We start from the raw sequence: 16,410 nt of genomic DNA on the forward strand, positions 1-16,410 counted from the left end.
CAGAGGAAGCGGGGGAAGAATTTTGATTCTGGGAACTGGCTGACTGGTGCAGCTTTTTCCCTCTTCCCTCGTCTCTGTGCAGAAAGGAAGCGCCTTTGACCCGCTTGCTTTTCTGAAGCCGAAAGGACTGTACCTGATAATACAGTGCTTTCTTAGGCTGTGAGGAAACCTGAGGTAAAAAATTTTCTTCCCATCTGTTGCTGTGGATACGAGGTCCCAGAGACCATCCCCAAACAATTCCTCACCCTTATAAGGCTCTATGTGCCTTTTAAAGTCAGCATCACCTGTCCAGTGTCGGGTCTCTAATACCCTCCTGACAGAATAGACATTGCATTAATTCAGGAAGCCAGCCGGCAAAATATCCCTCTGTGCATCCCTCATATATAAGACGACGTCTTATGTTCGCAAAATAGTATCCCTGTTTGACAGGGTTACAGACCACGCTGCAGCAGCACTATCTGCAGGTCTCAGTCTAGTACCTGAGTGTGTAAATACAGACTTCAGGATAGCCTCCTGCTTTTTATCAGCAGGTACCTTCAAAGTGGCCGTATCCTAAGACGGCAGAGCCACCTTTTGTGACAAACGTGTGAGCGCCTTATCCACCCTAGGGGATATCTCCCAGCGTAACTTATCCGCTGGCGGGAAAAGGTATGCCATCAGTAACTTTTTAGAAATTACCAGTTTCTTATCGGGGGAACCCACGCTTTTTCACACTTCATTCACTCATTTGATGGGGGAACAAAACACTGCCTGCTTTTTCTCCCCAAACATAAAACCCTTTTTTAGTGGTACTTGGGTTAATGTTAGAAATGTGTAACACATTTTTTATTGCCGGGATCATGTAACGGATGTTCCTAGTGGATTGTGTATATGTCTCAACCTCGTCGACACTGGAGTCAGACTCCGCGTCGACATCTGTGTCTGCCATCTGAGGGAGCGGGCGTTTTTGAGCCCCTGATGGCCTTTGAGACGCCTGGGCAGGCGCGGGCTGAGAAGCCGGCTGTCCCATAGCTGTTACGTCATCCAGCCTTTTATGTAAGGAGTTGACACTGTCGGTTAATACCTTCCACCTATCCATCCACTCTGGTGTCGGCCCACAGGGGGCGACATCCCATTTATCGGCATCTGCTCCGCCTCCACATAAGCCTCCTCATTAAACATGTCGACACAGCCGTACCGACACACCGCACACACACAGGGAATGCTCTGACTGAGGACAGGACCCCACACAGCCCTTTGGGGAGACAGAGAGAGAGTATGCCAGCACACACCAGAGCGCTATATAATGTAGGGATAAACACTATCACTGAGTGAATTTTCCCCAATAGCTGCTTGTATAAACAATATTGCGCCTAAATTTAGTGCCCCCCCTCTCTTTTTAACCCTTTGAGCCTGAAAACTACAGGGGAGAGCCTGGGGAGCTGTCTTCCAGCTACACTGTGAAGAGAAAATGGCGCCAGTGTGCCGAGGGAGATAGCTCCGCCCCTTTTTCGCGGACTTTTCTCCCGCTTTTTTATGGATTCTGGCAGGGGTAATTATCACATATATAGCCTCTGGGGCTATATATTGTGATTATTTTGCCAGCCAAGGTGTTTTTATTGCTGCTCAGGGCGCCCCCCCCCCCAGCGCCCTGCACCTTCAGTGACCGGAGTGTGAAGTGTGTATGAGGAGCAATGGCGCACAGCTGCAGTGCTGTGCGCTACCTTGGTGAAGACTGAAGTCTTCTGCCGACGATTTTCCGGACCATCTTCATGCTTCTGGCTCTGTAAGGGGGACGGCGACGCGGCTCCGGCAACGAACACCAAGGACGGGTCCTGCGGTCGATCCCTCTGGAGCTAATGGTGTCCAGTAGCCTAAGAAGCCCAAGCTAGCTGCAAGCAGGTAGGTTCGCTTCTTCTCCCCTTAGTCCCTCGTTGCAGTGAGCCTGTTGCCAGCAGGTCTCACTGTAAAATAAAAAACCTAACATATACTTTCTTTCTAGGAGCTCAGGAGAGCCCCTAGTAGTGTGCATCCAGCTCGGCCGGGCACAGAAATCTAACTGAGGTCTGGAGGAGGGGCATAGAGGGAGGAGCCAGTGCACACCAGATAGTACCTGCGGAGCCCGTCTATTCCCCATGGTCCTTACGGAGTTCCCAGCATCCACTAGGACGTCAGAGAAATAAAAAATGCCCAAGCCTTGGCAGACCTTCAGATATTAAAATCATTGATGTTAAAGTGATACATGGTGTATGGTTACAGACAGATATGGCTAGTAGATGGCAAAGCTAAAGTACAGCCAGGAAGTGTGGCGCCATGTTTCAGCATCTTTAAAGCACACACTCACTTAGATAAGCAGATATAGGCTCCTGAAGCTTGTACAAGTATAGGGAGTATGACAGTTGTTCAAAAAAAAGAAACACTATACAGTTCGCTGTTCAGCATTAAATAGCTGTTGACAGCGTGACGAAAGCAGACTTACATAGTAATGGCTCATGGTGTACATATTATCTTGCATATGACATTTCCCATCATTTGGGAGAACAATTCCTCCTAATTTTCCATCACCAGCAAAATGGAACCCAGCATCAGTGGAAAAGACCAACAAGCGTGTGACATTTCTCCAACCAATTTGTTCCTGAAAAGAAAAGGCTGAAACATTAGGGAAATGATTTCATGGCAGGATCATGCAACAATCAGCAGTTGCATTTCCAATAATATGCTTTCATATGGAACATATGCTGCCTGTAGCTTCTTGCCAAGTATGAGAGCAATGAGAGATGCAGTCAGACAGTGCATTTGTTTTTCTGCTGCATAATATTTGTATTGTCTTGTACATGTGTATTTATCTAGTATATTCGGGTGGAGTGGGGGGTTATTTATCAAGTAGTGAGAAGAGTGGAGACTTTCCTATGTTCTAGAGGTGTCTGGTAAGGGCAGTGGGGTTACACACTTTCCTATCCTCTAGAGGTGTCTGGTAAGGGCAGTTGGGTTACACACTTTCCTATGCTCTAGAGGTGTCTGGTAAGGGCAGTGGGGTTATACACTTTCCTATGCTCTAGAGGTGTCTGGTAAGGGCAGTGGGGTTATACACTTTCCTATGCTCTAGAGCAGTGGTTCTCAAACTCGGTCCTCAGGACCCCACACGGTTCGCGTTTTCCATGTCACCCGGCAGCTGCACTGTGTATCACCAACTGTCACATTTTAAAAATCTACAGGTGACCTTCAAAACATGAACCGTGTGGGGTCCTGAGGACCGAGTTTGAGAACCTGTGCTCTAGATGTATCTGGTAAGGGCAGTTGGGTTACACACTTTCCTATGCTCTAGAGCAGGCATGTCTAAACTGCGGCCCTCCAGCTGTTGAGAAACTACACATCCCAGCATGCCCTGACACAGCTTTAGCATTCTCTGACAGCAAAACTGCGTCAGGGCATGCTGGGATATGTAGTTTCACAACAGCTGGAGGGCCGCAGTTTGGACATGCCTGCTCTAGAGGTGTCTGGTAAAGGCAGTTGGGTTACACACTTTCCTATTCCTCTAGAGGTGTCTGGTAAGGGCAGTTGGGTTACACTTTCCTATTCCTCTAGGTGTCTGTAAGGGCAGTGGGGTTATACTCTTTCCTATGCTCTAGAGGTAGCTGGTAAGGGCAGTTGGGTTACACACTTTCCTATGTCTGTTTGTACCAAAAGCTGTGGCTAGTTACTATTAGTAACAGTCATTGAAAAATCTATTATATCACAAGTGTAATTATTCCCAATACTTACACCACACACAGCAACTTGCATTATTGCATCAAATCCACCTTCTGGAGAATCTAGATTACCGGAGATATGTTGTTTGCCTACTAGATCATTGAATCGTCTCCCATCACTTGTCAAATTAAGAACATTCTTATAACTGAATGGACTAGTGCAGTTCTGGTCAGTGGTACAAGGGTTGATGAGTTTAGCAGGAGTGGTGCTAATGTAAGGCATAACCGTTTTTTCTACAAAAGATCCAAAGCCTAAAACACAAACATAATACCATAAACAAAATAAGCAAAAAGATAAACAAACAGCATTTTAACAAGAAAGATCTGTGCAAAGGGATCAATGTTATTACCCCTTCTTCTTCTGTTACCTCTTACTACTGCTAATGAAGGCTCCATGTTGTGCCGTATCTGACACTCAGCTTTGTCAGGGAATTTCCATTTATACATAAATAGGTCAATAACAATTCTGACCACCAGTCATTTGACTAATATAAAGCGGGGTCACTAAATGAAATTTATAGGAAATTTTAGTGCCAAATTAAAAGGAGAAACTGAGCTACATAAAGTCCCAATGACTTGCAGTTCACACATGCAATATATTAGTAATACCAAAATGCAGACTGAAACCAGGAAAAATGTATTTAAATATTAAATTGGGAAAAAAAATAAATTGTGGCTCCCTCCACCATCCATAGGCGTCCATTGTACAATTATCTCTGACTACCAGTGGCACAACCCCAGCCACCAGGGTCCATATGTACCCAATTTGTGCCACTAGACATAGGCAGAATAACCTCCAAGGCCAATAAACAGTACGTGTGGCATTACCTCCACCCATGCTAATAGATTAAACTCGCCCCCAGCACTGCTAGACTGCAATGCAACTGTGCTAGATTTAGGAAAATCATTCCTCTCTTAGCAAATCTATATATACGGCATAAGAAATAAAATCAAGCCACGCTTCAACACGGTTAGAATTTAGAAGAGGCTGAAATTGATAGTAAAATGATGAGGAGGAATGTAAATCATACCTATCCGGAAGTCTGAAGTAATCTGTTCCATTTCTCTCATGAGAGCAGTGCCAAGGCTTTTCACATTCTCTAAATCATCTTTCATTGAAAAAGACAGATCCATAAGATAGTACAGATCAATGGGATAATCTTCAGCTCTTCTGAATGTCAAATTAAAAGTCTGGGGCTCTCCTACACAAGAAAAAGAAAATCTTATAATTCAAGTATTCTAGGCTTGTATTCCACTGGTGTGCAGGAATATTACAAACACTATATACCTGATCTCAGCTCAAATCTTAACTGCTGAGGACGAATCTGGGTAATGTTTGCCGGATCCATACGTTCTCCTTTGGCCTTATTTGTTATGGGATGGTTTTTTAGCTTTTCCTTACTACCTCTCGGATTCTGAATATCGTCCTCTGTGCACCCTTTACTTTTCAATGCAGCCAGGTCGTCGCAACGTACAGATGTTGGTTCACCGTCTTGCAAGAAGCCCTAAAAATGAATTAATTTAACAACATAAGAAGTGTATGCAAAACTACAGGGGTTACACACGTACAGATGTGTGCTGAATGAGAGAAAGAAAAAAAAGCTCACGTCACCCAGCAGTGAAGTGAGCGACCTGACTAGATTTGACCCGAGTCAGCGATAGCAATGCGCGGGGCTGTGCATCGCTGTCACCCCTACACACGGAGCGGTGTGTATCAGTCAGATTGCTTAGAATTTAGGCACACATCTCCACGTTTGTACCCCCTTAAGCCTCATTCCACATTGTTGCAAAATCATATGCTGCACTCATTTTAGTTTTGTATAGCAAGACTGCAATTCAATCCTAAAAGCTCCTGGCACAGAGTAATGGTAACTAACTACTAGCCTTACTTACTTTTAGATTTAACAGAAGGAATGGAGACAATTTTTTATTTTTAAATATACAAATTTAGCATAGAAGTACACAAGCACTCCAAGACCAGAGTTCTATGACAAGTAATTGTAAGCCTTCTTTTTACTTAAGCATAGGAAATTATAAAATGTCTAGTGTACTATGGGGCTAATTCAGACCTGATTGCTGCTGTGCGTTTTCGCTCAGCGGGCGATCAGGTCTGAACTGCGCATGCGCCGCAGCACGCCGGCGCATGACAGAGATGCGATCGGCATCTCTGCCCAGCGATCGCTAGCCTTGTGCTAGGCGTTTCCCCACATGTCTGTGAAAGGGATCGTAGATGTGCTAAATTTAGCACATCTACGATCAAGTCTGAATTACCCTCTATATACTACTGGTTTCCGACAGTTTTAAGAACTCCAGATTTACTAAAGGCAAACACGAAGAAAGTAAGAAAGATTAGAAACCACCACTAGCCACATTACCGCCCTGATTTTTCATTACTATATAATAAAAACCATCAAATATATCAAGAAGCTGTTTTGAAAACCGCCGGAATAGCTGAAATGCTGTATATGTGGTCAGAAGGTAAGGCCTACCAATACACTTTTATGATGGCAAACATTATGTACTGATGGGAGGAAAATAAACAATGCTACTTCTCTTATGGGGGCAATATTAATTTTAATTTGGTCGCCATTTATAGAGCCATAAATGTATTTATTTTTAACACCAACAATGAACATTGATCTTTTAGTTTAGTCTTCCCGCTAAGAGCTATGCCTACTGGCCACTGTGTTCCACAGGTGGGGAAAAGTTGCGGTTTAGCTCTCACTGCCGGTGAATCTATGCCATGCACATGCCATCTACTTAATGTGTAGAGATAGCTTAGGGGCAACTCAGCACCTTTCTAAAGTGCCACACCCCTTTTAAGGCACGTGCATAAGTGCAGTATTTCAATACCTGTGCGTTACCTGCTATCATTCTAGACGAACACATGAATTATATTTACTACTGCTATCATATAAAGCATCATTTTGACAGCCAATTATATTAATAAAAATAAGAATTTACTTACCGATAATTCTATTTCTCGGAGTCCGTAGTGGATGCTGGGGTTCCTGAAAGGACCATGGGGAATAGCGGCTCCGCAGGAGACAGGGCACAAAAAAGTAAAGCTTTACTAGGTCAGGTGGTGTGCACTGGCTCCTCCCCCTATGACCCTCCTCCAGACTCCAGTTAGGTACTGTGCCCGGACGAGCATACACAATAAGGGAGGCATTTTGAATCCCGGGTAAGACTCATACCAGCCACACCAATCACACCGTACAACTTGTGATCTAAACCCAGTTAACAGTATGACAACAGAAAGGGCCTCTTAAAGATGGCTCCTTAACAATAACCCGAATTAGTTAACAATAACTATGTACAAGTATTGCAGATAATCCGCACTTGGGATGGGCGCCCAGCATCCACTACGGACTCCGAGAAATAGAATTATCGGTAAGTAAATTCTTATTTTCTCTATCGTCCTAAGTGGATGCTGGGGTTCCTGAAAGGACCATGGGGATTATACCAAAGCTCCCAAACGGGCGGGAGAGTGCGGATGACTCTGCAGCACCGAATGAGAGAACTCCAGGTCCTCCTTTGCCAGGGTATCAAATTTGTAAAATTTTACAAACGTGTTCTCCCCCGACCACGTAGCTGCTCGGCAGAGTTGTAATGCCGAGACCCCTCGGGCAGCCGCCCAAGATGAGCCCACCTTCCTTGTGGAGTGGGCTTTTACAGTTTTAGGCTGTGGCAGGCCTGCCACAGAATGTGCAAGTTGAATTGTGTTACAAATCCAACGAGCAATCGACTGCTTAGAAGCAGGTGCGCCCAACTTGTTGGGTGCATACAATATAAACAGCGAGTCAGATTTTCTGACTCCAGCCGTCCTTGCAATGTATATTTTTAAGGCTCTGACAACGTCCAACAACTTGGAGTCCTCCAAGTCGCTAGTGGCCGCAGGCACCACAATAGGTTGGTTCAGATGAAATGCTGATACCACTTTAGGGAGAAAATGCGGACGAGTCCGCAGTTCTGCCCTATCCGAATGGAAGATTAGATAAGGACTTTTATAAGATAAAGCCGCCAATTCAGATACTCTCCTGGCAGAGGCCAGGGCTAGTAACATAGTCACTTTCAATGTGAGATATTTCAAATCCACCTTTTTCAATGGTTCAAACCAATGGGATTTGAGGAAATCTAAAACTACATTTAGATCCCACGGTGCCACCGGAGGCACCACAGGAGGCTGTATATGCAGTACTCCCTTGACAAAAGTCTGGACCTCAGGGACAGAGGCCAATTCTTTTTGGAAGAATATTGACAGGGCCGAAATTTGAACCTTAATGGATCCCAATTTGAGACCCATAGATAATCCTGATTGCAGGAAATGTAGGAAACGACCCAGTTGGAATTCCTCCGTCGGAACCCTCCGATCCTCGCACCACGCTACATATTTTCGCCAAATGCGGTGATAATGTTTCACGGTGACTTCCTTCCGTGCCTTAATCAAGGTAGGAATGACTTCTTCTGGAATGCCTTTCCCTTTTAGGATCTGGCGTTCAACCGCCATGCCGTCAAACGCAGCCGCGGTAAGTCTTGAAAAAGACAGGGACCCTGCTGTAGCAGGTCCCTTCTCAGAGGTAGAGGCCACGGTTCGTCCGTGAGCATCTCTTGAAGTTCCGGATACCAAGTCCTTCTCGGCCAATCCGGAACCACTAGTATTGTTCTTACTCTTCTTTGCCGTATGATCTTCAATACCTTTGGTATGAGCGGCAGAGGAGGAAACACATACACTGACTGGTACACCCAAGGAGTTACCAGTGCGTCCACAGCTATTGCCTGTGGATCTCTTGACCTGGCGCAATATTTGTCCAGTTTCTTGTTGAGGCGAGACGCCATCATGTCTACAATTGGTCTTTCCCAACGGTCTATTAACATGTTGAAGACTTCTGGATGTAGACCCCACTCTCCCGGATGAAGATCGTGTCTGCTGAGGAAGTCTGCTTCCCAGTTGTCCACGCCCGGGATGAACACTGCTGACAGTGCTATCACGTGATTCTCCGCCCAGCGAAGAATCTTGGCAGCTTCTGCCATTGCACTCCTGCTTCTTGTGCCGCCCTGCCTGTTTACATGGGCGACCGCCGTGATGTTGTCCGACTGAATCAACACCGGCTTTCCTTGCAGGAGAAGTTCCGCCTGGCTTAGAGCATTGTAGATTGCTCTTAGTTCCAGAATGTTTATGTGAAGAGACTTTTCCAGACTCGTCCATACTCCCTGGAAGTTTCTTCCTTGTGTGACTGCTCCCCAGCCTCTCAGGCTGGCGTCCGTGGTCACCAGGATCCAATCCTGAATGCCGAATCTGCGGCCTTCTAATAGGTGAGCCTTCTGCAACCACCACAGAAGTGACACCCTTGTCTTTGGTGACAGGGTTATTCGCAGGTGCATCTGCAGATGCGACCCTGACCATTTGTCCAACAGATCCCTTTGGAATATTCTTGCATGGAATCTGCCGAATGGAATTGCTTCGTAAGAAGCCACCATTTTTCCCAGGACTCTTGTGCATTGATGTACTGACACTTTTCCTGGTTTTAGGAGGTTCCTGACCAGATCGGATAACTCCTTGGCTTTTTCCTCTGGAAGGAAAACCTTTTTCTGAACCGTGTCCAGAATCATACCTAGGAACAGCAGACGAGTTGTCGGGATTAAATGGGATTTTGGAATATTCAGAATCCACCCGTGTTGTCTTAGCACCTCTTGAGATAGTGCTAAAGCTGTCTCCAGCTGTTCTCTGGACCTTGCCCTTATTAGGAGATCGTCCAAGTATGGGATAACTAATACGCCTTTTCTTCGAAGAAGAATCATCATCTCGGCCATTACCTTGGTAAAGACCCGAGGCGCCGTGGACAATCCGAACGGCAGCGTCTGAAACTGATAGTGACAGTTTTGAACAATGAACCTGAGGTACCCCTGGTGTGCGGGGTAAATCGGAACGTGTAGATACGCATCCTTGATGTCCAAGGATACCATAAAGTCCCCTTCTTCCAGGTTCGCTATCACTGCTCTGAGTGACTCCATCTTGAACTTGAACTTTTTTATGTAGAGGTTCAAGGACTTCAGATTTAGAATAGGCCTTACCGAGCCATCCGGCTTCGGTACCACAAATAGAGTGGAATAATACCCCTTTCCTTGTTGTAATAGGGGTACTTTGACTATCACCTGCTGAGCGTACAGCTTGTGAATGGCTTCCAACACCCTCTCCCTTTCGGAAGAGACGGTTGGTAAGGCAGACTTCAGGAAACGATGAGGAGGATCCGTCTCTAATTCCAACCTGTACCCCTGAGATATTATCTGCAGGATCCAGGGGTCTACCTGCGAGTGAGCCCACTGCGCGCTGTAATTTTTGAGACGGCCCCCCACTGTCCCCGAGTCCGCTTGAGAGGCCCCAGCGTCATGCTGAGATTTTTGCAGGAGCCGGGGAGGGCTTCTGTTCCTGGGAAGGAGCTGCCTGTTGGTGTCTCTTCCCTCTTCCTCTGCCTCGTGGCAGGTACGACAAGCCCTTTGCTCTCTTATTTTTGTAGGAGCGAAAAGGCTGCGGTTGAAAGGTCGGTGCCTTTCTCTGTTGGGGAGTGACTTGAGGTAAAAAAGTGGATTTCCCGGCAGTAGCCGTGGCCACCAAGTCTGATAGACCAACTCCAAATAACTCCTCCCCTTTATACGGCAAAACCTCCATGTGACGTTTTGAATCCGCATCGCCTGTCCACTGTCGTGTCCATAAGGCTCTTCTGGCTGAAATGGACATAGCACTCACCCGAGATGCCAGTGTGCAAATATCCCTCTGTGCATCACGCATATAGATAAATGCATCCTTTATTTGTTCTAACGACAGTAAAACATTGTCCCTATCTAGGGTATCAATATTTTCAATCAGGGATTCTGACCAAACTACTCCAGCACTGCACATCCAGGCAGTTGCTATAGCTGGTCGTAGTATAACACCTGCATGTGTGTATATATTCTTTTGAATAACTTCCATCTTTCTATCTGATGGATCCTTAAGTGCGGCCGTCTCAGGAGAGGGTAACGCCACTTGTTTGGATAAGCGTGTGAGCGCCTTGTCCACCTTAGGGGGTGTTTCCCAGCGCGCCCTAACCTCTGGCGGGAAAGGGTATAATGCCAATAACTTTTTTGAAATTATCAACTTTTTATCAGGAGCAACCCACGCTTCATCACACACGTCATTTAATTCTTCTGATTCAGGAAAAACTGTTTGTAGTTTTTTCACACCATACATAATACCCTGTTTTACGGTATCTGTAGTATCAGCTAAATGTAACGTCTCCTTCATTGCCAAAATCATATAACGTGTGGCCCTACTGGAAAATACGTTTGAATTTCTACCGTCGTCACTGGAATCAGTGCCCGTGTCTGGGTCTGTGTCGACCGACTGAGGCAAAGGGCGTTTTACAGCCCCTGACGGTGTTTGAGGCGCCTGGACAGGCATTAATTGATTGTCCGGCCGCCTCATGTCCTCAACTGACTGTTTAAGGGAAGATAAACCATCACGTAATTCCACAAATAAAGGCATCCATTCTGGTGTCGACCCCCTGGGGGGTGACATCTGCATATTTGGCAATTGCTCCGCCTCCACACCAATATCGTCCTCATACATGTCGACACCACGTACCGACACACACCGCAAACTCACAGGGAATGCTCTAATGAAGACAGGACCCACTAGCCCTTTTGGGGAGACAGAGGGAGAGTCTGCCAGCACACACCACAAAGCGCTATATATACAAGGGATATCCTTATATTAAGTGCTCCCTTATAGCTGCTTTAATATATATATATATAGCCATTAATGTGCCCCCCCTCTCTGTTTTACCCTGTTTCTGTAGTGCAGTGCAGGGGAGAGACCTGGGAGCCGTTCTGACCAGCGGAGCTGTGACAGAAAATGGCGCCGTGTGCTGAGGAGATAGGCCCCGCCCCTTTTTCGGCGGGTTCTTCTCCCGCTATTTTTCCAGTCAGGCAGGGGTTAAATATCTCCATATAGCCCCTATGGGCTATATGTGAGGTATTTTTAGCCTTGTATAAGGTTTATATTTGCCTCTCAGAGCGCCCCCCCCCAGCGCTCTGCACCCTCAGTGACTGCCCAGTGAAGTGTGCTGAGAGGAAAATGGCGCACAGCTGCAGTGCTGTGCGCTACCTTATGAAGACTGAGGAGTCTTCAGCCGCCGGTTTCCGGACCTCTTCACGCTTCAGCATCTGCAAGGGGGTCGGCGGCGCGGCTCCGGGACCGGACTCCACGGCTGGGCCTGTGTTCGATCCCTCTGGAGCTAATGGTGTCCAGTAGCCAAGCAGCAAATCCACTCTGCATGCAGGTGAGTTTACTACTTTCCCCCTAAGTCCCACGTTGCAGTGATCCTGTTGCCAGCAGGACTCACTGTAAAGAAAAAAACCTAAACTAAACTTTCTCTAAGCAGCTCTTTAGGAGAGCCACCTAGATTGCACCCTTCTCGTTCGGGCACAAAATCTAACTGGAGTCTGGAGGAGGGTCATAGGGGGAGGAGCCAGTGCACACCACCTGACCTAGTAAAGCTTTACTTTTTTGTGCCCTGTCTCCTGCGGAGCCGCTATTCCCCATGGTCCTTTCAGGAACCCCAGCATCCACTTAGGACGATAGAGAAATAATATTCTAAAGCAGCTGTTTTTTTTATTTTATTTTTTTAACTAAATTAACAGGTAAGTTTCTTACACTGAGATAAGCACTAGTCATATAGCTCCACTACTGTGGACACTATAAACAGAAACAGATTCCCAGCAGCCCATGAGGAGTATCAGACTTGCCAGACTCTTAAAAATTCACTAAAATTCTGCTCAAACTCTCTAACCCCATGTTTCCAGTGCTCACAATAGGATGATGGAAACATTGTATTCTTGCAATTACAAAAAGAGAAAAAGAAGACGACTCTTATGGGTGTAGTCTTCTTTTTCTCTTTTTATAACTGCCTAGTACCATACTGACTCAGGGTGCAGCACGAAGAGATATATCTAGAGGAATTTATCCTTCATATATGTTCAATAATTTTGTTATCCTATGCTGGTAAACATAATATCAATGATCTAGTGCGGTATTCCCCTTAATTCTCAACATTGTATTCTTTCAAGAACATTATTACTTTATTGCATTTAGAATGTGCTAGGAGCTGTCACTTTTACGAAGTCCAGACCCTTCAAAATTATCTGTGTAACTGGGTTAGTTTGGCCTTAAATTATATCTAAATCATTTAGGAGTCTATTTACTAAGCCTTAAATGGAGATAAAGTACCAGCCAATCAGCTTCTAACTGCCATGTTACAGGCTGGTTTTGAAAAATGACAGTTCGGAGCTTATTGGCTGGTACTTTATCTCTGTCAACTTTATCTCCATCCAAGGCATAGTAAATAGACCCCTATATTCCGAATAGATTAAATAAACACATTTAACTTTCATGTTTTTATTGAGAACAAATTATTGGAAAAAATATGCAGACTTATCTAATTAGTAGCTGGAGACACCTTCCTTTAGGCCCAAACTTGTTGAGTTGTCAGCTCACTTTAGGACCTACCGAATCAAAGTTGCCATTCAAGGCTGCAAACCCCACCTTGGATGAATCTGTGCAATAAGGAGCACTCAACTAAATAAGGAGATTTATGGTAGACTTACCATAGTTAAATCTCTTTGTGAGGTACACTGGATTCCACAGGGAATACATCGGGGTGTACAGTTGGATCTTGATCCGAGGCACCAACAGGCTAAAGCTTTGACTGTTCCCAGGATGCACTACACCGCCTCCTCTATAACCCCGCCTCCTCTATAACCCTGCCGCCGGGCACTGAAGCTCAGTTTCGTTAACCAGTCCAATGCAGTAGCAGGTAAGAGACGGCAGAGGTTAGTCACATAGAACCACATACTCACGACAGGGGAAGGGACCAGCGGCTAATGCCATACAAACCAAAAGAAGCTAAGTGCGTCAGAGTGGGCGCCCTGTGGAATCCAGTGTACCTCGCAGAAAGATTTAACTATGGTAAGTCTACCATAAATCTCTTTGTCTGCAGTGGGGTACACTGGTATTCCACAGGGAATACATCAGGAATGTCCTAAAGCAGTTCCTCATGGGAGGGGACGCACCGTAGCGGGCACAAGAACCAGGCATCCTGGGAGGCGGAAATATCAAAGGCATAGAACCTAATGAACGTTTTCACGGAGGACCATGGAGCCGCCTTGCACAAATGTTCAGCGGACACGTCACGGCGGGACGCCCAAGAAGGTCCAACAGATCGAGTCGAATAGGCTTTGATAGCAGCAGGAGCTGGGAGTCCAGCCTGTGCATAGGCTTGTGCAATCACCATTCTAAACCATCTGGCCAAGGTTTGCTTATTCGCAGGCCAGCCACGTTTGTGAAAACCAAAAAGTACAAACAGGGTATCTGACCTCCTGATAGAGGCAGTCCTCTCCACGTAGATAGAGAGCCCGTACCATATCCAAAGACCGTTCTTTGGAAGACAAACCAAAAGAGATAAAAGGCGGAACCACAATCTCCTGGTTAAGATGAAAAGAAGAAACGACTTTAGGTAGATAACCGGTGCGAGTTTGAAGAACTGCCCGGTCACGGTGAAAAATCAAAAAGGGTGGACGACAGGACAAACTGCCTAACTCAGACACCCTCCTAGCAGAGGCAATAGCCAGCAGAAACACGACCTTAAGCGTAAGGCATTTAAGGTCTACAGACTCAAGAGGTTCAAATGGAGACTCTTGTAGGACATTTAAGACAACAGACAGATCCCATGGAGTCACAGGAGGGACATAGGGAGGCTGAATCCGTAAAACACCCTGAGTGAAAGTATGAACATCAGGAGTAGACGCAATTTTTTTCTGAAACCACACCGACAAGGCAGATATATGAACCTTGAGGGAGGCCAGACAAAGACCTAAATCTAGGCCTTGTTGCAGAAAAGCCAAAAGACTGGAAGTTCTGAAGGAATAGGCATCATAATTCTTCGCAGCACACCATGTGATATAAGAGTTCCAGACCCTGTAATAAATCTGTGCAGAAGCCGCTTTGCGGGCCTTCAACAGTTTGAATAACCGCCTCGGAGAATCCCTTGGCCCTCAGGAGTGAAGCTTCAAGAGCCACGCCGTCAAAGCCAGTCTGGCCAGGTCCAGATACACACAAGGGCCCTGAACGAGGAGGTCTGGCCATTGAGGAAGTAGAAGAGGACGCTCTATCTACAGACCCTGCAGGTCTGAGAACCGGGTGGTCTTCTGTTTGCCGGCAGTCGGGCTCCCGGCGCTCAGTATACCGGCGCCGGGAGCCCGACAGCCGGCATACCGACACTTATTTTCCCTCGTGGGGGTCCACGACCCCCATAGAGGGAGAATAAAATAGTGTGGCGCGCGTAGCGCGCCACCGTGCCCGTAGCGTGGCGAGCGCAGCGAGCCCACAAGGGGCTCATTTGCGCTCGCCAAGCTGTCGGTAAGCCGGCGGTCGGGCTCCCGGCGCCGGGATGCTGGTCGCCGGGAGCCCGACCGCCGGCCAGCCGTAGTGAACCCCTGAGAACCAATGCAGTCCGAGCCACACTGGAGCGACTAGAAGTAGTATTCCTCTTTCTTGCTTGAACTTCCGTAGTACCCTGGGCCAGAGTGACACTGGAGGGAACACATATGGCAGCTGAAAGTTCCATGGAATTGCCAGTGCATCCACAAATGCTGCTTGAGAATCCCTTGTCCTTGATCCTAAGACCGGAACCTTGTGAATGTGTTGAGACGCCATTAGGTCTACATCTCTTAGGCCCCACTTGTCCACTAGGAGTTGAAAGACTTTGGGATGAAGACTCCACTCTCCAGCGTGAACAACCTGACGACTGAGGAAATCAGCTTCCCAGTTGATGACTCCGGGTGATGAACACTGCCGATATTGTTGGCAGATGGCGTTCCGCCCAATGGAGATTTGATACTTCCAGCATTGCCATGCCGCTTTGAGTGCCGCCTTGATGATTTATGTACGCCGCCATGGTGGCACTGTCTTGATTGGATTTGAACAGGCTTGCTCTGTACCAGAGGCAGGGCCAGTGTCAACGCATTAAACACTGCCCGCAATTCCAGAATGTTTAATCGGGATGAGAGATTCCTCCCTGGTCCACCGACCCTGGAGAGAGTGCTGCTGGAACACCGCACCCCGACCCCGCAAACTGGTGTCCGTTGTCAGGAGGACCCAGTTGGAGATCCAGAAGGGACAGCCCCTGCTCAACTGTTGGTCCTGTAGCCACCAGCTCAGTGACAGACGAACCTCTGGAGTCAAGGAGACCATTTGAGACCTGACCCGATGAGGCAGGCCATCCCACTTGGAAAGGATTAACCTCTGCAGAGTGCGGGAATGAAATTGAGCGTACTCTACCATGTCGAAAGCAGACACCATGAGGCCTAGTACTTGCATCGCCGAATGTATCGACACTCTTGTGCGAGAAATGAAGTATCTGATCCTGTTCTGCAGTTTCAGGACTTTCTCTGGAGACAATTCCTTTTGCGGTCCAGGAGGCTGCCATAGTGGGTCTACGTACTGTGCAGCACCGGTAAGAGTAAATAGGCAACCCTCCACACACTTATCCGTCGGTTCCTTCAGTGAGGTGACAGGAAGAGTAGATGACACCACAAGACGGGTGACATGAGAGTCCACCGGCGGTGGAGTTTCCCACTTGTTATT

The 16,410-nt window shown here is 46.8% G+C and overlaps 1 protein-coding gene across 2 annotated transcripts in view; it reads right to left on the reverse strand.

Annotated features, from left to right (window-relative positions):
* The window catches only part of ITGB1 (integrin subunit beta 1), a 144,989-nt gene that overhangs the window by 31,848 nt on the left and 96,731 nt on the right, over positions 1-16,410 (reverse strand). For both annotated transcript variants that reach the window (XM_063922103.1, XM_063922104.1), the window contains exons 4-7: positions 5,017-5,233; positions 4,760-4,930; positions 3,742-3,980; positions 2,459-2,614 (exon numbers count right to left, since the gene is read on the reverse strand). In XM_063922103.1, coding sequence (XP_063778173.1) covers positions 2,459-2,614; positions 3,742-3,980; positions 4,760-4,930; positions 5,017-5,233 — 783 coding nt within the window. The remainder of the gene's footprint in view (positions 1-2,458; positions 2,615-3,741; positions 3,981-4,759; positions 4,931-5,016; positions 5,234-16,410) is intronic.

The sequence above is a fragment of the Pseudophryne corroboree genome, chromosome 5 (genome assembly GCF_028390025.1).
Source record: "Pseudophryne corroboree isolate aPseCor3 chromosome 5, aPseCor3.hap2, whole genome shotgun sequence".
NCBI lineage: Eukaryota > Metazoa > Chordata > Amphibia > Anura > Myobatrachidae > Pseudophryne > Pseudophryne corroboree.